The following is a 22,955-nucleotide window of genomic DNA, read 5'->3' as shown; positions in this document are numbered from 1 at the left end:
AAGCATTGATTGTATAAATTCACTCCCACCCTTCATTGACGAAGGAGCTGACGATGATGAGGGAAAAGAAAGTTGATATGTACTGTATCTGATAGTTTATGCCTTACTTTAAGTGTTTTTTTTTTACTGTAATTAAATAAACTTGTAGAGCATATACTGTAGAGGGTGATTGGTACTCAGTGTGACAAACATTTTTTGTTGTAAGTACAAAGTCAATGAAGTGTGATGATGCAAATAAAAGGTTCCAAATTTAAAAATTGCTCTATGATTTTAAAAAATAACTATGTTTTTAAACTTAATACAGCTATTTCTCAATTACCTGTATATGGATTTGAGTAGATTATGTCATTTTCGTGTCATTTTCTACATTAAATTTTGAATAAGAATAATAGAAAATTACGGAGAATTAGTTGTAAAAACCCCATTGTAAATCGATTCAAAGATAAAAATTAAGATTTTTCATAAAAATAAAAATAAACATGGGTCTGTTGCATTTTTTCACACCCTGTATACAAGAAAGTGTCCAAATATGTTAAAAGCTGGGCCATTTTATAAGCTTTCCAACCATATGCTACTATTGAGGTTTAGATATTCTTTTGTTTGTTGTAGTGGTTTGAATACTAGAAAACAGGGAACTTTTTTACCGTTTTTACTGTTCAAGCTGAAACAATAATAAGTTTTGCTTAATACATGCCGACTTTCTATGTTTGAAATGTTGAACAAAGACACCATGTTTTGTAGTCTTCAAACCACTAATAAACAGACATAAAGCTCAATGGTGTAGCATATGGTTGGAAAACTTATAAAATGGCGCGGTTTTTACCATATTCGGACACTTTCTTGTATACAGGGTGTGAACAAATGCAATATACCAATATTTTTTACATTTTTATCAAACATCTTAATTTTTATCTATGAATCTATTTACAATGGAGTTTTCACAACTGATTTCCCGTAATTTTATATTATTTGTATTCAAAATTTAATGTAGAACACGAAAATGAAATTATCTATTCAAATCCATTTACAAGTTTTTATAAGTTTAAAATATAGTTATTTCTGAAAAAACACAAAATAATTCTTTGGGAAGCTAATTTTTAGACTTTGGACCTTTTATGTGCATCATCACACTGCAATTACTTTGTACTTACACCAAAAAAATTTTGTCACACTGAGTATCAATCACCCTGTATTTACCTTTTCTTATAACTACCGACTACTTCATTTTCAATCCTTAAGTACTTATTTTCTTACTATTTTTTTAATTCAGTGTTCCTAATTTGCTTGTTAAACATACTCACAGGGTGTGTAAAAAATAAATAAACAAAAAGTAATCATTTAGTAATATTTAATAGACAATTTGGAATGATGCGCTAAGTGAGGTATGTGGCTGTTTGAAGCGTGGATTTAAAGGCTACATTCGGCAACAGCTTAAATTAACATATATATTGTTATACATTTTTGGAAAGCTAGATTAAATAGGTAAAAAGTTTTGTTTCAAACACATTGACGTACGACCTACTGCAAAACCAGAGTTTGACCTAATCTACGATTTCATTTAAAAAATATATATATTTTTTGTTATATCACAGATATAAACCCACCCAATAGAGATTCTAAATTATGTATGGTTATTTTATGAAAGTAAATTTAACGGGGAGTTCAAAGAAAAAACAATTATGCTGATAGCTTGATTATATCAAAATATATAGGTGATTTAGTAAAACACTACACGTTCAACCTGGTGTTTGGGGGGAGGGGGGGATTTAAGGGGAAGCAAGGGGGGGAAATTCGGGGAACTTTCAGAAAACACCCTTCCTATTATATAATATCACCATGCAAAAAATCAGCTTTACATCTTTTATGTCTTCGTTGGCCTTGATTTTGAACTAAAGTTACTGGGCTGCTGCCCGCCGGTTTCCCCCACCCCAAACACCACTCACCTGCATTAGGAAAATACCCCCGCCGCAGCAAACCTGCAGACTAAGCGAATTTTCCATTTGCCTGAATTGATTTTAATTTAAATCTATATTTAAATAAAAGGTTTAAATTACCAGTCCGTCAAGTGATCCTGGTTTGTAGTAAGTTGACTACAGCTGTTTTGTGTTGTTATATAGACATCTTCATGTTGAACGTTACATTGATTTATTATTATTATTACATTTATCGTCATAAGGTTTAAAGTTACTAAAAAACTTTTAATCTTTTGATAAAGCTTTCATTGAAGCATTCAATTACTATTCACAGTTAAGGGAAACAAAAAAATCATCTTATCAACATCAGGCCTTTTAACTTTCCATTTTCTCATTTAAATACAATTGACATTATTACAGCAACTAACCAAAAGAACGCCAAATGAAGCAAATAAAATTGTGGCAGACAGGTTATGCAGAAAATCAGGTAGTTCTTAAGTTTAGTAATGTAAACAAATTTTATCGTTATAAAAAAAATGAAAGAAATTTGTAAAGATATACTGGTAATAATTAATGGTGGTACCATGCAGGCTACATTATCAATGACGAATATAATCATGGACAATCTAATTCGGCTATGAGTGAGAGAGGGAAATATTAAATATTTACAAATTTTGTAAAAAATACTACATAAATAAAAGATCAGCATTTGAAAAATGATAAAATATTTACATGAAATGTTGATAATATCGAACTGGTATTGGCGTTGTGAGTATTTCCATTAGTTACATAATTTTTGAGTTGACTCTTTTAAACTCATCGGACATTATGACTGATAATCGTTTTTAAATAACTCCTGTAATACTTTGCAATTGCTCGGATTCGTGCAATGGGTAATTAATACGCCAACACAACATTTGTCGTTTGAACTCCTTTGCCATTTCTCAACCGATTTCGACCGTTCGTGTGTCTCATTGGAAAGAGTGTGTCGCGTAGATTTGCAAACTGACCTTACATTAATGAAAAAGTCCCTTGGGTTCTGCCCCAGTTGCTTTTAAAGTTCCCATGTTATTTTTATATAGGATATTTATTGTTTACATTATGATCAGCTGGACAATTTTCGGTTAATATTTTGAGTTAGAATTCAAGAAAAAAAAAAACTATTCATGGAAACACATTTTACATACGTACATTTACTGATTTGGTTGAAATTAAATATTTACTGTTTGAATTTGGGTTTACATACATATTAGAATGGTAAACAGGGAGAAAGCCAGGACAATTTGATATATTTCACCAAAAAGAAACATGAATTGACAAATATTTCTTGATCACTTATTGAAAGAACCGATTTGTAAACTATGGAAACATAGGAGAGTCATTAGAGAATCTATTAAATAGAGGAAACAAACAGAGATAAAGTTTTTCTTATTTAATGAATTTATTACCATTATAAGCCTTATAGTGAAGAACACCTATAAAATGAAGATTCCTACAAACGATGAACTAGGATGTAAACTAAATTGCTACCGTTTTTAGAAGGAAACATGGACTTAACTTTGTTATCATTGCAGAGTAAACCCCTAAGTAGAGGCTAAATAAAACTGGTATGTCAAGGATATTAGACCACGATATATGTTTCCGTAAAAGTCAATTGATTTTAGAATAGTATGACTATCCAAGAAACGTTTACCAACTAAAACTTGCATTCAAGGATTCAATATTATTATTCACAGTCAAGGGAAACAAAAATCCATTTGAACAACATCATGCCTTTTAACTCAGCATTTTCTCAGGTAAATATAATTGATGTTATTATATCAATTAACCAAAAGAATGACAATTAAAGAAAAAAAATTTGTGACGGACAGGTTATGCAGAAAATCAGGTTGTTCTTAATTATTGCGAAGAAATTGTATCGCTATTATAAAAATGACTGAAATTTGTAAACATACTGGCGACAATGGTGATATCATGCCAGGCTACATTGTCAATGACGAAGATAAACATGGACAACATTATGCAAACATTTGTAGAATCATTAAAAAACTATATAAGCTTTAAAATAATAAAATATTTACAAGAAATGTTGATTATCCTATATTGAACTTATAATGTCTCGGCCTATCCCAAAATTATAAATGTTATTCGTCTTTAAATAAATACGGTAATAATAAATAATCGTAATACTTTGCAATTGCTCGAATTTGAGCAGCATGTACACTAGTAGGAAATGAATCCGACAATTTTAAGGAAATATTTTAGTAGAAATCCAGCCAGGTAAATGGAAATTCGCTCAGTCAGCAGGTTTGTTGCGGTGGGGGTATTTTTGCTTTTATTTTTGTTAAAAATGAACATTGTGTTAAAATACATGATAAGAGACATAAAAGGATGTAATCTAAAAAAAACTATTAATAGACATAAAAGGATGTCACCAAAAAAAACTATTAATAGACATAAAAGGATGTAATCAAAAAAAAAAACTATTAACAGATAAATAAAAAAATGTTGTTAATGGGATGAAAATGATTGTACAGTGGTTGACTTTAGCCACTGACAGTTTAGGTTTATGTAAATGATTGATCTTTGTAGAATTTGCCCACTTTTTAACCAAGCCATACACTGGAAAGACATCTTATTGTAAGCAATGGCATCTTTTATATCCCATCATACATCAGAGTAACAAAAACTAATGGAGAAAATACAAATTTAGGCTTCACCACACTCTGTGAGTGGCTCATTAAACTACTGTATGTTCTTAAAAAAAAAGACTGCATCTGGTCCATACAATGAATTGATTATGAGCCCCACACTGAGGTGGAAGTAATAAGATTGCATCCCTTGGTGATTTTGAGCCTCAAACCTCCAGGTAAGCATAGAGTACAATACATCTTTCACCAAAGGATTAGTGAACACATTACTGCCGCTTTATTCCTGTGCTCAAAATCACTGTGTACCTGTAGGTTTTGAGGCTCAAAAGTCAGTGTGCTCAGTCCATATAGAAGGGATGTCCTGCTTCAGTATTCAAAAGTCAATATTTTATCAAATTATAGGCTTACTATCTACTTATATAGTAAAGTGTTGTGTGTAATATACTTTCATCCTATAGGTGATACTTCCCATGTTTGCAATCCACAGAGACCCTCTTTACTATCCAAATCCTGAGGTTTTTGACCCAGAGAGATTCAACGCAGAAAACAAGGCAGCTCGCCCTGCATACACCTACATACCTTTTGGGGAAGGACCAAGGATCTGTCCAGGTGTGTATAGTTAACATGACCCATGCTAAGTGTTATGTCTGGATACGGAAATGAGTACCTATTTGTAAATGTGAATCAAGACAAGAATTTATACAGTTGGATTAAATTGGGTTTAAACTGTGGTTTTCTCAAATAATCTTTGCCAGGAGAACATGTTCCTGATTAGATTCTCTTGTTTATACTGTCATAGATAAGCTTCTAAATAAGTGTTTTTTCTGGAAAACTGACAACAATAATTTTGTTGTCAATAAGACAACAATAATTTTGTACTTAGTCAGGAGGCTGGTATGAATGGATGGAATGTGATTATTTTTTCACTAACTTAACAAATTATAATTCCCAAGCATTTGTTTCGGTATGGGCGGGCCGAGATCCCAGTGTTTCCCCAAGCTTTTTTAGGATGTGTTGAATTGTTTACACATCACCGGGCAACATTTTCACATACCGGTAGCTAGCTTTTACGCTTGGCTGAAAGTTTAGTCAATTTTTAAAATTATTAAATCTCCCGCCCTATGCAAGAAGATGTCAGTGATACGCTGTTACCACTGGTAATATCCATATGTTGGATACTATAGATACAAGAGACTTCCATTTCCCCATTTCGTATAATCCAGCCCAGGTATCTTTCAGGAATACAAGGAGAAGCTCCTTGAAGGCATACTACAAGTGGGGGTACTTCTAGATGATGTAATCATTATGGGTCTAACAAAGAAGAATACCTCATGAACTTAAAGGAGGTGTTAAAACGAATGAGTGACGCACGGCTAAAAGCAAAGGAAAAAATTTTTAGATTCATGCAGAATTCAGTCACCTATCTTGGACACATTATCAATGAACAGGGTATCCATCCAATTATTATTATGTGCTCGCTGTATCCATCCAACAAAGGAGAAGATTGAAGAAATACGAAATGCACCTAAAACCTACACATGTCAAACAGCTTAGGTCTTTTTTAGGATCCATAAACTATTATGAAAGGTTTATCTTTAGGTTGCTTGCACTGTGCTCAAGGTTACACCAACTTACTAGCAACAGATCGAAATGGATCTGGACAGGGAAATAAGATGAAGTATTTACAAAGGTCAAAATGATTCTTTCGGAAGAAGACACAGTTGTTCCATATGATGAATCCAAACCTCTAGTGTTGGTGTGTGATGCGTCAGAAGATGGTCTTGGGAGTGTTCTAATGCACAAGTGTGAAGATGGTCTGGAAAAACCAATCGCTTATGCTAGCAGAACTCTTTCAGATGCTGAGAAAAGATACACGAATATTGATCGAGAAGCACTTGCAATTTTATTTGCTTTAAGAAAGTTTCACCAATATGTATATGGACGAAGCTTCACACTTGTCACCGATCATAAACCCCTTCATAGGATATTTGGAGAAAACCGGAATCTTCCAAGGGTAATGAACAGTAGGTTGGTTAGATGGGCCCTAGAACTGCATCAGTACAATTTTCAAATCAAGTACAAAAAAGAAAAGGAGGTGAAAGGAGATGAAAACGTTTGTGCTGATGCACTATCCCGTCTTCCCATCAGAATCAGAGAAAAATCTACCGATGTAAGAGACATGAAGTTATATTTTAAACGGATAAAGTTGAGGCATTGGTACTCAAGTATAAGAAACACAAACATAACAGCAGTTTGGACAACTAGATCAAATTAGTACAAAGTTATGTGCTAAATGCATGGCCAGAGAGGTTACTAAATAACATTAAACCATTTAAACAAAGGAAAGAAAAAATATCAGTTGAAGATGGTGTTTTGATGTGGTTTGGTAGAGTTGTTGTGCCAACAAATATGAGAAAAACGATATTGAGAATTTTGCACTGTGGCCATCCTGGAATTTCAGCTATGCGATCAATTACCAGATACTATGTATGGTGGCCTGACATTGACAAAGACGTTGAAATGCCTGTAAAGATTTGTGAAGCATATCAAGAAAACAGAGGAAACATTGAAGAAGTCCTGGTCTATCCATGGAACATTCCTGAAAAAGTGTGGTAAAGGGTTCATCTGGATTTAGCTGGACCAGTTGATGGGGTAATGTGGTTAGTAGGGATTGACACGCTATCTAAGTGGGCAGAAGTTGAATGTTTAAGAACAACTACTTCAACGGATTAAAAGATTGAGATCGTGGATGAGCAGGTATGGGATACCTTCACAAGTGGTAACTGACAGCGAGCCACAGTTTGTCTCTACTGAAATGGAAGCATGTAAGAACAACAAAACAAGAAATTAATGATCATTGGCATTGCAAAATGTGTTGTTCAGTTACAAAAATGCCCCACAAAAAACAACAGGACGAGCCCCTGCAGAGTTGTTTCTTGGCCGAAGAATGCCAACTATGTTGGACAACATGAAACCAAACCTTAGACAACAATTAGATCTGAAAATTTGGAAAGAATAACAAAACCCAACTCAAAAGAAAACTTTAAGAACATTCAGTGAAGGGGAAGAAGTATGGGTGAAAAATGAAAATAACCCTGGTTGGATAGCAGGAACAATAGTCAAACACAATGGCTTATACTCTTATGAAGTCATTTGTGGTGGAGTGATAAAAAGAAAACATTTGGATCAACTGCGAAGAAGAGAAGGTGCGGTAGACGATGGGGAGGGAGAAGTGTAATATATTGGAATCAGCTGATAATTTGGTTTTATGTTTATTTTGTTATGTAAACAAATAATAATGTTATGTTTTGTTCTGTGATTAAATAAGTTGAAGTTAGTTTTTGATTTTATTTCAATTTTTCCAGGGTCCAAGTGGGGGGGCTTAAGACCCTGTCCCCCCCCCTTGGAACCATCACTGACACCAACACAAAAAATTGGTAAGGCATTTGGACACGGCACTGCCGTAACGGTGTGTGTGTAAACAGTTCTAATTGGTAACACTGGATTCCAACTCCCACGTCACCGGCGCGGTGCCGTGCCGGTGTCATGCCAGTGCCGCGTCGTGCAGTGTGAAAGCGGCCAATGGCAACTAAAGGACCTACAGTTTATAGTGGAATCCGAACCAAATTTTTGCCTTGGTATTAAGCTAAGTAAGAAGCTACACGCACAAACGGTCCTAACTCAAAAAACTACCCTTGTACATTCCAATAAATTACAATAGGTTAGGGGGCAAAAAAAAAATCTAACTTTGAAAAGCTCTAAACTTGTGTACATTTTTTAGGTATGAAATATGGACTGAATCAAGTGAAACTTTTTGTTTCGAGCATCGTGCAAAAGTACAAGATACTGAAGAGTGAAAAAACCCCAGAAAAAATTACTTTTTCACCAAATTCATTTTTAGTTACACCCAACGAGCGGTTATGGATTCGATTAGAGAAAAGGAAGTGATGAGGATAAAAACAGCACATAGTTATTAGAACTGATTGTTTTATATCTATATATAACTATTTCAACTAATCTGTGTATTTCAATGAAAATAACCTTTTTAGTCTTTACTTTAAAAGAGAGTAACTACATAATATCTGCCACTTTGTTTTCCTGTTGCTAACAATTGTTAATCATATGTGAAATTTATAACTATCAACTATGGATATAGGCATGTAGGCCTATACTAAATAAAATGTAATGAAATAAAACTCTCTGTACTCAAAGTTCTAACTCCATGGCTACAAAAATTAAGTCTAAGTTTCTTTTGTTAAGGTTCTCAAATTCTTTAACTTTACACTGCCATAAACCTAATAAAAATAAACTGCAAAACAATATAGTGGCCGGTGGTTATTGCATGATATTTCTGTTTAGAAATAATCAGAATTAATTTAATTGAGGTGTGTTATATCATTAATCTAAACCCCCACTGGGGCTGGGGTTTTTATCATGCCCCAAAAAAGATCCCGCTGCGAAATTTGCATGCATTTTGGCGCTGCAGGTTTTATACCACTGGTAGCACTGACAGGTTGCGTCCCGCACCGCAATGCATAAAAGCTCCCATAAGACTCAATATACCTACAGCGGCAAAAATGCTGTGTTTCCTATGTCCGCGGCACTATGGACTTTTGGGCCGCAACTATAGAGTGGGCCACACTGCAGTGTATAAAAGCTCCCATAAGACTCAAATGTACCTAGAGCGGCAAAAAAGCTGCGTTTCCTATGTCAGCTGCACTGAACTTGCGGACCGCAACTATAGAGCGGGCCGCACCGCAGTGCATAAAAGCGCCCATTTAAGTCAATGTGTACTTATAGAATTGCAGCGGCTGCCACAGTGCGGCGACCACAGGTGCAAAAAAAGGGACCTTGTCTTCCCAAAGCAGCTTCAAAGAACTTAATTTTCCTATTCCATTTCCTTACTTTCGATTACAGTGGATAGGAATGTATTGATAACTTAATGTCATAATAATACATATAATTGAATTAAATATTATTACAACATTCTACCATTGACTACTAATTCTACTTTACTCAGAGTATCTTGCCATCCAGTTGAGTATAAAGGCATTTGTCAAAGACTCATAAAAATTTAATCAGATGATTTCCCCCGAGGTATGCTGCACTCTGCAAGTAATTGGATGAGTCTCTCTCCTAATCCTTTCCTTCCTCTCATCACTAAAACACCACACCTACACAGGTGCACTGATTCCTAAGTTTAATCAGCATACAATGAGAAATGTAGCTTTTGGTTATTTGTAGTCCTAATACGTGATAAGGTATCTTTTTAAGTTTAAGTAGATTTTTTAATGTACACTCAAAGTTTTTCACGCCACATATTTAGAATCCATATAAGTTTTAAAACAGTTAAATAATCTTAACTTGCAAGCTCTTGAAAGGCAATGTGTAAAAAATGCAAGCAGGGACATTTGATTTGATCATTATATAGAATTTTTGACATGTGGTATTGGTACTTTGAACATTTTTGAATCGATAACGACTACAGTAGTTTTGTTTTGTTTTAAGATCCCTAAATGCAAAAAAATGTATGCCTTTATAAGCAAAACAAATCATTTGAAACATGTTTGTATTGATATAATTTGGCATGCATACAATTCTGAAAAATAATGTATTTTTAAAATAAAGTTATTCATAAAATATAAAGAAAAATTGACTTGATCGCACCAAGAAAACAATTTAACAAAAAAATTAGTGACTTATTTATATCCAATCTAAAAACAGAGAGGCAATAAAATAAAATAACACTATATTTAAATAAAAGTCTTTCACTATACAGGATCACTATTTAGGTTGGGGACACAGCTATGCATATTTTAACCCAAATATGAATCAATAAGGATGAGTGTTATCTCAGTATTAAACCTAAATCTGTCTAAAGATATGAGATTATAACCACTCAGCTACACAGTTTAAGATTTAAGAATTAGTAATAATTCGTTCACCTTCTGAACTAATTTTTTACCGTATCAAAACTTTCTGTTGAGGAAAAGGGGGATTTGAATTTGAAAGGGGGTTTTAAAAGAATAAGTTAAAAATTGGTTTCCAGAAGAATTAACTATATGTGAAGTTAAGTATTTTTTTTTATTATTTATTACCTTGCCAATTTTGCTTGTATTTGAACAAAAGAACTTAGCACCGTATAAGGTTTTTTTCTTAAAACTTACAGATACTACTTTTATTGCTAAGTTTGGTTAGTTTACCTCATGAAGTATTACCTGGTTTTCACTATGTACCGGTACACTGTATCAAGCCTTATTACATCTTCCATAAAGAGAATCACATTAATTTGTAGACTAAATAGTGTAACATGTAAAAAGTAAAATGTAGCTTCATGGAACTTTGGTCGCTTTTCACAATGTCACACACAAACAGAGCCTTGTCCCTGGGATAATCATCAACTCTTTTATCAGAGAAAGACAGTGAGACAATAGACAAAGGCTATTGATGAAGGAGGAGGGGGTGAAAACATACATGTGTAGAGTGTAGTACAGTACAGTAGCAATCCCAAGGAGTGAATGAACCACAGTCCAGTTCAGTGATCTTCATCTGTGGAGACAATGAAGCAGTAATCATCTGTTTTGGCGGAAGTTCCATACCGTCTTCCGCTGAACTTACACGGTTCATGGCACTACCACATTACTATACTACCAATTTACACAAAAACAAGAAAATGATACCTAATCTACATTGAGTGGGATATACAGTAATGACAATGTTTCTCTGTTTTTGGTAATCTTTGCTTGATGAGTGTTAAACTCATGTCGTGTAGTTGTTTTTTGTACTAAATTAGTATTTTAAACACATATTAGCCTCTGGATCTCAGTTTAATACGCTCATCTTATTGTCAAGTCAAACTGAAATCACAGGATCACCTTACAAATCTTATATATAAAAAAATAAATGGTTTTTTCCGAGTTTGTTTGGCTCTTCTACCCGACCGATTTTCAAGATTGAGGTCTCAAATTGAAGGTATACTCTCAAAAATTTTACATCAAACATCTGCATATATTTATCTGCAGTCCCAGTCAAAGTTCAAGTCTTGATTGTTCTTTAACTAAATAATTTTCACCCCTTGTTTTATAATTAAGCACAGGTAATTCTTGAGTCCCAGCAATATTGAAAAAAATATTTTATTGTTTCAAAAATATATAAGGCGTCAACTGTAAAATGCCCATCCCTTTAAAATGAGATTTGACGGACTGGTCATATTTTAGTTTATGCATCAATCTGATTGTTTTTTTTTGTATTTCCAAAATCTGTTTAATATTCTTTTTCGTTGTCCCACCATAAATAATAATTCCATAGTTAACATGGGATTCAATATGAGCAATATATATAATTTTTTACCACACTATGATGTTTTTAGCTGTTTTACATACGTTAATTGGTGGTTGAAAGTTACGTTTTGCGGGCCATGCCAGCTGTCGTCATTTGGGGACCGAACAGGTTTTTACATCCCTAGGGCCGCAAAATCAGCTGCCCGCTTACTTTCTTAAAACACGAATGCATATTAAATATACAGTACAATCAGTATTCATAGTATTGCAATAGAATTGTTTTATTGTCACCGCTGCCTAGCAACTATTTATTATTGTTTTTGCTGATTCCTCAAATTATTTCTTCACATAACCCTAAAGTTGTTGTTGGGTTGACAATTAATGTGCATATTATTGTGGTGAATAGTGGTAATAGGGTATATTGTGGTGAAAAATAGCGTTTGTACCACGCCCACGACGGACCGAAATGGTTTTGCAGCTCTCGATCGTTTTAAGCTCTCGACTTCGTCTTGAACTTAAAACTATCTCTAGCCAGCAAACCCTCATTTTCGGCCCTAGGTACGAAATATACTCGTACTATTAAGGACTGATCCTTCACAGAGATATGACATTGTTCTTAGGACGAATATGCCAGTATTTAGATTTTTTTTATTAAATACTCGAAATGTTTATTCCAGATTAAATCCTTATCTATTATCAAACCCAATAGCTTTGAAGTTTCAACATGAGCAATGGAATTTTTATCCATATCTAACTTTATACTTTTACATTTTTTGTCTCTTTTTGTTTTGAAAAGAATGAAATTAGTTTTACTAGCATTAAGTGTTAAATTATGATCTATTAAAAACTGATTCCAACTTTTAAATTCTGATTTAGCAGACATTTATAAATCAGTTAGGGATTTCCTAGTTGTGTTAAGATTAATATCATCTGCATATACAGGATGTCATGTAACTCTCTGGACACATGTATATATAGCGTTATTACTTAGGTCAAGACAAACACATTTCACCATAGGATACAAGATACAGGATAAAAGATACAAGATAGGCCTACAAGATTCTTTATTTGGATGATTGAACAGTAATACAGTTATAGACCACGTCAAATTAAGGGAACATGGGTCTGTGGTGCCTAGTTTTCCGTCTGTCTGTATTTATGCGTTTTTTACAAAAATAATAATATTTCTTAACGGTTAGAGATACGGCGTGGAGATATTTCAAAAATGTTATCTTATTAAGACCTATCTTGGTTTAAAAAAATACTAAAAAATCATTTTACCGTTTCAAAATGGCAGCTATTTGGAATATTTGATGCCAAATTTTACGAAAACCGTTAACTTTACAAAATGATTGCAAGAGACAAAAGTTAGTAAACTTTATGTAGTTTTCAATGATAACTTATTTGTTAAGAATGGATCAATAATAACAGAGAAATGTCTTCTTTTCAAAATGCATTACCATTTAAACAATGCTAATACTCCTTTTACATTGTCTATAAATATCTGTTCCTACAGTTTGTACATTTGTTACCTAACAATGTACATGTTCTCTCACTGATTTGAGAAAACAAAGTGGCCAATTCGCTCATCAGTGAGACAATGTTAATATTGTCTCACTCTAATTACTTTGTCTCACTCCAGATTTGCAATGTGAAGGCACGTTTCTTTACCAATTTATTTGTTTTATGGTAACTGTAGGAAAAATATAAAGTGCAACTCGAGTGCAAAGTGCTCACTAGTTGCAAAAATAAATATTAAAATAATCTGTTATAAGCCAATCAGGTGTTTTAAAACGTAACAGCGGATTCAATAATTTATTTTTGTTATTTATAAGTATAACTTGTTGTTTGTTATAAGTAACATTAATATTTCTTTAAAATAATAAAAAAAACGTTGACAATGTTATCATTTGTTGTAATTATTAAATACAATTTAACAATATCTTATGGCACTTCTTTATCTACAAGAGGCCTCTTTTACTTACAAGAAGGAAGATTCTTCACTTATATTATTAAGTAAATAATAAATAATAATATTATTATTTAAATTGATTAGAATTAAGAAATATTGATTTCCCCCCAAAAAAGGTTAAAAATAAGCCTACAGGCACTTTTTTTTAACACTAGATATTAGCAAATGGCTACAAAAACTGCTCTAAAATCTTAGCTTTTAAAAAATATGAATAGGCATTTTATTTGCTTTCTTTTAAGTACTGCTATCCCAGTCATAACTGTGGAAAACATGGCTTAAGGAAAACAAAAACACACCATAACAAACCAAAAAGACACACATGATAGTTTTTATTATTATAGAAACAGCATGAGGCTGCAACAAAATTTGGGGTGTAGGCTTTCTGCCCATACGATAATCCTATTAGTGACGCTCGGCTGACCTGTCAGCGCTACCAGTCCCTGCGTTGGGGTTGAAGATGAATAAGCGTAGGACAGTGGAGGGGGTGAGACGCCAATGTAGGGGAAGTTAGTGCGAGTTGGAGAGAGTGAAAGTGATGTAGGGTGAAGAGAAGGAAAGAGGTAAAAATTCAGCCATAAGGATCGAACTGATCAACAACTCACCCCATTACATTGTGATCCAATGGTGTTTATATTTTTTTATGTGTTCAGTGGCGTCATTCGCCTATTAGGCGGCCTGATGATTGGAGTGTTCAATCTAAATCAATTACCACTTGCCTCCATTTATGTAGGCAAATAGTACCTAATATCCACTGTAAAAGGAAAAAAAGAACTGTTGCGGAGGACCTTTGCGGTAGCCTAATATTTATTTACCGTATTGTGATTTAACAGTATATTGTGTAAATAGCCTAGACGTATCAATAGTGTTTTAGACCTCTCAGTACATACATTATGTGCTTTAAGTAAACTGTTGATTCTTTATGAACAAATTATTACTAATATAATGGTTAAATTATGGTCAAATTTGAAAAAGAAGTATTTTATTCATAAAAAAGCCAAATATTTTATTATTTGATACGAACTTTTGTTTAAATGGTTACGTTTGTAAATCTTATAAAACAACTAATATAATATATATATTGAAGTGTTTTTGTAGGGTTATTAGTGACGATTTGTAAATTTAAAATTGCTATTTTATTTGTATGGAGAATAATACAGTAGACTCATAGTTGGCTTGCCTTGATGATGGTTGTTAATTGATAGTTTAATTAATATTGGCAAATTTGTTACATTTATACTAAACAATTAATATTTCACAAAAAATCTATATATTAATTTGAAACTGTTTTTCTTTGTGACAGCTATTTTGAGAGAACCGCTGGGCGTAGAAACCCGGTAGAGGTGTCTAAAGAAAGGTCCTGGTCTGTAGATGAGCCATCAAAAGAGAAACATGGAGAATTCCCTCGGGGCTCTGCCCCAGTGGCCTTTAAATTCCCATCCCATGTTATTCTTATGGAGGAAAACGAGGTTTTTGTCACAGCTAATTTGAGAACACGGCTGGGCGTAGAAATTTGGTATGGGTGTCTAAAGAAAGGTATTAGTCTGTAGGTGAGCCCTCAAAAGAGAAACGATGTAAATTTCCTTGGGGCTCTGCCCCAGAGGCCTTTAAAGTTCACTCTGCAATTTTGTTTACATTTCAACCATATGGATAATTTTACACTACTTTTAATGAACCAGCTGTTAATATTAAAATTGTATTAAAAGGTACTACTGAAACTGTCAAAATTAAATGTTTACATTACTATTTATGATTTTAAATTGATTCTCCACTGCATGGCAAGTTTTTTATAGCTTCAACAAAATGATGAATTTATGATACGTTTGAAATGTTTTGTTCAAAAATCAATGCTTTATTGCTCTTAGAAAATTTTAAATTATGAAATATGTGTGACTTATAAATTTCAAAGGAACATATAACTATTCCTTATCGGGTTAGCTTATACATATTGTAAGGTTGGCACTTGCCTTTTTTTCCTACTTTCAATCACCATTTATTTTTAAATTCAAGAAAGAACGCCTGAGATTAATTTATTGGTATAACAGTTTTTGATAATCGGGTTGAAAATTGTATCATAGATGAGTACGATGAGGATAAGAGCTGTGATCAAGTTTTGGAATAGACTAACTACGGAGTCTATGGTTTTGATAAAGTAGATGAACTATGTCAATTTAGGTATTTAAAAAAATGTGTACACAGTTTTTACTTTGATGTACACATGTAGCTAGGTTGAACAACGCATCTAAACCTCACTACATACAAAACATTCGGAAACACAACAGTGTCATCACATCTCATCGCATTTGCATAATGTGTTACCAATGCTGGACTAGGTTATGGATTTGGTTCCGCAAATGTTCAAGATTTGTGATAAAATTTCTTACAATTATGGTTCATTCGTATCCACGAAATACATGCACAGCTTTATGTGATCTATATGGCCAAGGCAAAACTACCCTATAAGCTAATGAACTATCAAGTAAGAACAGGATAATTAAATGCATAGGTCGATGTGGCAAGAGAAGGATTTAAAATTGCTGAGATCGAAGTAAGAATGTTACAGCTTTCTGGAGAATCAAATATTTTTATAAAAAAAAGTGATGAAGATTTACTTATAAATCCGGATACAATCTGAATGATTTCCCTAAAGCAGATTGAATTAATGGTCAGTAATAAATATTGACTCTTTCCGTAACATGATAGACTAATTATTTGAACTCATTCTCCCATATAGTGAAAGTGGCTTTGGTATGAAACAAACTCATGAAGAAACAATTATAAGACTCCTAAAAAACCTTTTAGGCAACCTAAAGCCGATAAAAAGAAAGGTAGGAAATATTGTGTTAAACGAATTCATCAATCACGTTTTTTAGGGAACACAATCGTCATACTTATTATTGCTTATCGTCCCTTCATATAACTAAGATTTTAATGACTTCACTCTATCCAACGCAGTTAGCTGAATTTACATAAAACGTCAAGATTAACCGTCGATTTCGACGGGGTTCCACTAGTACCTTATTACCTTCAAGACAAACGCAATAACATATAAAGATAGAAAACCTGATAAAAAATAACACTGGTATGACTGTTTTTGTGTCGCGTAGTATATATTTAGTTCTTATGATTCTATCATATTATATTGGTTTGTTGGTCACATAGTTGCAGACAAGTACTTATACCACACGCACTATCATAGTTTTTTAGACACAGACCACAAAAATGCCATATCTCGGTCATTTTTAATTGGATTTTCTACGTCGATGTGTCATTACGTTTGTGTCAGAATTTACAGTAAAAAGCATTCTTGTGTTTATTTTAAGATTTACTGGTATAACGTTACTACTGTTAAAAATGTTTAAATGGCTGCCATATTAAATTTTAAATTTATAAATTGTAATATATTCTTGCAAAACTAATTAAACTAGCATTAACATTTATTTACAATTTAAAATTTTAAGTAACATGGATATAAAAAAAACAAAATGGTGGCTCTGTGTGTAACCATTGATTTACAGGTGCTTTAAATGTGATACTGTATTTATACATTCGTTATTAACACAGAAATTATATTCTAAAAGGTTGGTACAGAGTTACTTAACACCCTATAGTTCGACAGAATTGTTATAACAAACTCACTACTAGATCATAAATGACCAGAAATATATTTTCATCAACATCATTAGGAGTACTGGTTAGATGACGTATTTTCTCGTCACACAATTGGTATTTGGAATGTGATGTTTGCAGTAAAGATTTGAATAAAACTTGTTCAATATCGTACAAAACTGTGATTTTATTATTTTGTATAAACAAATCTTTCAATAAGTCTTAATTTACGACTCAACGAAATAAACTATGACCAATAGATGTATCACCAGCGTTGCCTTAGTTTTAGCGAATTTCCCTATAGGGAAGTAGCTATTACCGTAGGTGGCACGGTAAGACCTAGAAACGGGACCGATTTACTTTTTCATTTTGATGTCCCCAGAGGCCAAAAACACTATTCGTTCAAATTTTTATATATGTACATATATATATATATAGACTTATATATATATATATATATACGTCCGTGAACGCGATAACTTGAGTAATTTTTGTCCGATTTTGATGAAATTTGGTTTAAAGGTGTAAAGCGGGATAAACGTGAATGAGTTCGCGAACCAGCACGATCGGACCATGGGAACGGGGCTTTACGGAGGGTTTTATGGGGTAAAAATTGGGTTTTCTCACATTTGACCTTCAAAACACAAAATTTCAAAATTTCTCTTTAGACCTTTTTAAAGAGCTTAAAAAAACAAATAATTTAGTATGTAAAAGTATTTTTGTTCGATTATTAGTAACGGAGAAAATTAAAAAAAAATTAAATTTAAAATTCCCATGTTATTCTTATGGAGAATATTGTCAAATGTTGTAGTTTGCTTGTTTATGAATATATTTTGATCAAACTTGGCAAATTTATTTATTTTGTACTAAGCTATCAATATTTTACTCAAAAACACACTTTATTAGTTTCCTTGTAGCAGCAAACCTAGGTACTCGTTAAACCTAATGTTATTAAAATATATTTAACTGAAAATCAATTCATACAAATGGAAATTCGCTTAGTCGGCAGGTTTGCTGCGGCGGGGGTATTTGTGTTAAAGATGTTCGCTTATGAGGCTACCACGTAAAATCAAAACAATTGTTAGGTTGCAATTGAGGTCAATCACACTCTCGCAGTTACTTCCCTGCAAAGTGACCCGAGTGACCCTACGTAAGGAATATCTAAGAAATAGCAAATTCCTAGTACTAAACACTGATTCCCTTCATTGCATTATTTGTTAACGGAAGTCCATTCAAATTCTTGCGTCGAATTGTTGTAATGTCAACCCTATCCTTCTGGGAACGTCAGACGTCCGGTGTCGCTGGGGGCAACAAACTCCATCTTCTATCTCGCTCTACCCCCACTCTAGCGCTTGCTACCCCTCAACTGCCAGGAAAGGCCATAAATCAGGCGATTAGCTTCAACAATACCCGGGTAGGATTATGGGACGACCTCCGTCTCCCCAAAATTTGTATGTAGACAAGTTCAAAACTAATTCTAAGTATTGGATTAATAACCAAACTAAAATGCAAAATAATTTTAATGGATTTTCAAAATGTCCTCCATTTTCTAGCTCTCTTTCGCATTGCTCCAACAGTCACTTTATGGCTAAGCTTATCCCTTACTACCTGTGCTGCAATTTGGATCTTGTTTAGAAGTTCTTCTTCGCTATTGACTGGAGTTGTGTAGACTTCAGACTTCATGTATCCCCACCAACGATCACATAAGACCAATAGATGGAGCATGTTGGCCGCGACGTGAAGCCAGTATTTTTCACTAATCTACAACAAGATGGCGGCTGCCGGCTGTGAAATGTTAGTTGATAGCAATGGTATCCATGACAATACGCCTTTGTATTACAAATATTTGTGTTACTAACACAATGACCTTCAAAATACGCTTTTGATTTTTTTTCTAGCGTTTACCGTTTCTTAGGAAAAGTTAGTTTACATAATTAACAACAAAAACTTTTTGGGCGAAAGGAAAATTCTGAAAAGCTACAAATCTGTTTATAATATATGTATCTACATCGTATTAAAGTTTGATAAAGTTCTGATGTTTGGTTTACAATCTACGAATTTTCAAAGTGACAAGATAATTTCTGAAACTCTTTATACAACTCTCCTTTATATTCTGACTGTCATATTAATTTTTATGAAAGAGCTAAAAAATATTAATTTTTAGATGAATACAGAGAATAAAACGAAGAAAAGTTATATGTAATCCGTGTTTTTCTAATTAGTTTAGTAACTTTTCTGTATAGCTCAAAATTTGAGTATCTAAACGGTATTACAAGTGACGTTGTAGGCAGAATCTGCCCGCATGACGCCAAGTGGCGCGGCGGGTAGCCCCTATATTACAATTTAAATTACAACTAAACTACCCCAGCTAAAAATTTTAAAAAATATGATCCAAAAGGTTAAACTCTTTAGCTACAAAATCCACCGTTTTTTAACTTACCTGACCAAAAAATAAAAAAAGTAGCAGCCGACGAACTTTTTCGTGTCATATTTTAAAACTCATTTAAAAGTACCGACTTTATTTGAAGATTTAAAATAGAAAATACTAACTTTTAAGCTTTTAATTAAAACCAATAGTGTCATAGACTTATTGACTTCACTCATACGAAGTTTCAACCATATAACTTAAGTCTAAGTAGGCTAAATGTCGAGTTATTTTGAAGCGGAACATTGAGTTTTGGTGCCGTTTTCATCGACATCTAGCGCTACAATAAGATGGCGGACCTGGCTTCAACTGCTTTAATGTTAGTTAGATAGGCGTGCTCCATCTATTGGTCTTATGTGATCGGTGATCCCCACACAAAGAAATCCATGGGGTTCAGATCAGGAGATCTTGCGGGCCAGGGCACTGGACCTCCTCGGCCTATCCACGTTTGATAGTTAGCACTCAGCCAATCTCGAACGTCATTCGTAAAATGAGGAGGTGCTCCCTTGTTGATAAATGATATCTTGACCGAGCACAGGATCAATCACATCCAAAAGTTGAGACAAATCGTGTTGCAAAAAGTCAAGGTACATCTCAAAAAGTCGGGTTTCACTAACTCGGTCCAGATTTTGTTCTTCAACGCACACTTCCACAGATGCTGCACCCACATCACTACGTTCCCTGTGTACCAGTTGTGTTGCGTTGTGTGTTGTACCAGGGTAGCGAATGGTGTACTTTGAGCCGCACTTGCATTTCCATTGCAGAAACCATATATAAAATGCATTTCCGCATATTCCTGATTTGAATAGGACATCTACTCAAACCAAAGCACTTTTGCAACGACAGTAAATAGTTATAGCCTAGGTTATTTTTGTTTTATTTATCGATATGTATATTCATCATGTATGAACTATACTATTTATCAATTCACTTCTCAATTTTATAACTCAAACCGACTTAAAAAAAAAACGTAGCTAGGTCTACGAATGTTAGTAGAATAATTCTAGGACAATTAATTGTCCTTACAGATGATGCTTATCCAAACTGATTCTTTCATCAGTTCATTATACAAGAAAATATGATGACATGTAAAATTATGTTTCGTTTTGTATTTAATAAAGGTTAAACTTTCATTATTGTTAGGAATATAATTTTTAAGTTGTTGTATTTGTTCTCGTTGTTGTTTGCTCTCGGCAGTTGTGTTTGGCCTTTTAAGCTATTATGGGTTGTGACTTTCCAGTACGAGATCCACAATTAAGGACAGATTAGTCAGATCACGAGATAACATTCCCTACTCCTACTGCTGATTGAAGGAAGTCATCTTTGACGAGCGGAGAAGCCATTGCACAATGCGGCAGTGGTCGAAAGAACAAAGGCAGGACCGGAAGTCAGTTTCCGCGCAGGAAGGTCGGAGTCCGCGATGCGATCTTCAAGGCCACTAACAAGGCATTAAGGCTGAGGTTGCTAAGAATGAAGCGATCTCCTCTGGGAACGTTTAACAGATTTGTTCACAACAATCAGACAGCGCGACCATCGATGTGGGCTCAGCAGCATGGCCGCCCACAGGTTGTGTTGTGATGAGGTAGTAACACCGAGTAACATGCATACCCGCGATGTCACGTTACTCTAGACAAACTTATTTGTAATTGGTTAAGACATTTTTGTGGACATTTTACAATACAGTACTATTATTGTAAAACAATGATTTCACAACGTTTCGGGCTTTGTAACCTGATCCTAACCTGAGGTAATACAGTATGTACTAATCTTGTTGTACAACAATATTAGTACCAAACCCAGCCAAAGCTGTAAAACTACAAAAGAAGAATTACACAAAGAACTGTATGGATCCAAAGCAAGAAACAAAATATCCTGAAAGATAATGTTTAGCAGTACAAATAGGGAGTGGGCGAACACACTAGATTAGTCTGCTCAAGAGTGGAGCTTATCTTTAGTTTCTCGAATGTGTAGATGGAAATCAAATAAATCTATCCAAATAACAATTGACTTGTTTAAACTGTATGCTTTACGAGAATCTTCTTCTTTAACCTCTCCTCTGTAATCTCAGATGCATGGGAAAACAATCAACTTTAATGCGTATAGTCAACAATCAAATACAATTATTGTAACTAATTAGATCTCTTGAGTGACGAATATGAACATGTGACACTTAATTAGACATAAAATAAATAATAGGTACACAAACCCCAAAATCGTCACAACGAGGTGAATAAACTGTTCATTTTGTACAGTACTTATTTTTATTATAGTTTTACATGAACGATGGGTACGGACGGCATTGGATAGCAAATTAAATTGCTAATGGATAGTAAACTAACATTAAAATCAAATGTTTTGATCTCAGAAAATTGGAAAACGAACATGTACATTGTACATGTATGTATATATAAACAACATGTACATGTACATGTATATCTATATTATTAATACGCTACATGATTTTTTGTAAATAATAAGGCTTTTTTGTTTTCAGATTTAACCCTACATATTATATACCAAAATGTTCGTCTAGGTGTGTAGATTTGAAACCGATCTTACATTTTTGAAAAGGTCCCTTGGGCTCTGCCCGAGTGGCTTTTAAAGTTCTCATGTTATCCTTATGAAGAATATATTTGTTTAAATTATGATCAGTTGGGTAATTTAATTGCTGTTAATATTTCAGTTGCAATAAGGAAACATGTGCTACAAACATTTACTGACTTGGTTGAAATGAAATATTTAATATTTAAATTTGTGTTGGTGTAAATATTACATAGGGAAAAAGCGAGAAAGTCTGGACAATTTGATATACTAAATACCCCCGCCAAAGCAAACTTGCCGAAAAAACGAATTTCCATTTGTATAAATTGATTTTCAATTAAATCTATTAAAATAACATTAGGTCCAACGAGTTCCTACGTTTGCTGCAATTAACAGGGAGGCTAATGAAGTGTGTTGTTTGGTAAAATAATAATAGCTTAGTATAAAATAAATAAATTTGTTAAGTTTGGTCAAAATATATCCATAAACAAGCAAACTACAACATTTTACAATATTCTCCATAAGTATAACATGGGAATATTAAATTTACAACTTTTTTGAATTTTC

The 22,955-nt window shown here is 33.6% G+C and overlaps 1 protein-coding gene across 2 annotated transcripts in view; it reads left to right on the top strand.

The window, feature by feature from the left end:
- The window catches only part of LOC128985769 (cytochrome P450 6k1-like), a 42,430-nt gene extending 33,849 nt beyond the window's left edge, over nucleotides 1–8,581 (top strand). For both annotated transcript variants that reach the window (XM_054405626.1, XM_054405624.1), the window contains 2 exons: nucleotides 5,023–5,173; nucleotides 8,346–8,581. In XM_054405626.1, the coding sequence (XP_054261601.1) occupies nucleotides 5,023–5,173; nucleotides 8,346–8,512 (318 nt within the window). In that variant the 3' untranslated portion in view covers nucleotides 8,513–8,581. The remainder of the gene's footprint in view (nucleotides 1–5,022; nucleotides 5,174–8,345) is intronic.
- The last annotated feature ends 14,374 nt before the right edge of the window (nucleotides 8,582–22,955 follow it).

Source organism: Macrosteles quadrilineatus, unplaced genomic scaffold (genome assembly GCF_028750875.1).
Source record: "Macrosteles quadrilineatus isolate MER2022 unplaced genomic scaffold, UCM_ALF_1.0 Scaffold_2__2_contigs__length_208266976, whole genome shotgun sequence".
Classification (NCBI taxonomy): domain Eukaryota; kingdom Metazoa; phylum Arthropoda; class Insecta; order Hemiptera; family Cicadellidae; genus Macrosteles; species Macrosteles quadrilineatus.
Note: the sequence above shows the minus strand (reverse complement) of the source record. Positions and strands in the feature narration are given on the sequence as shown.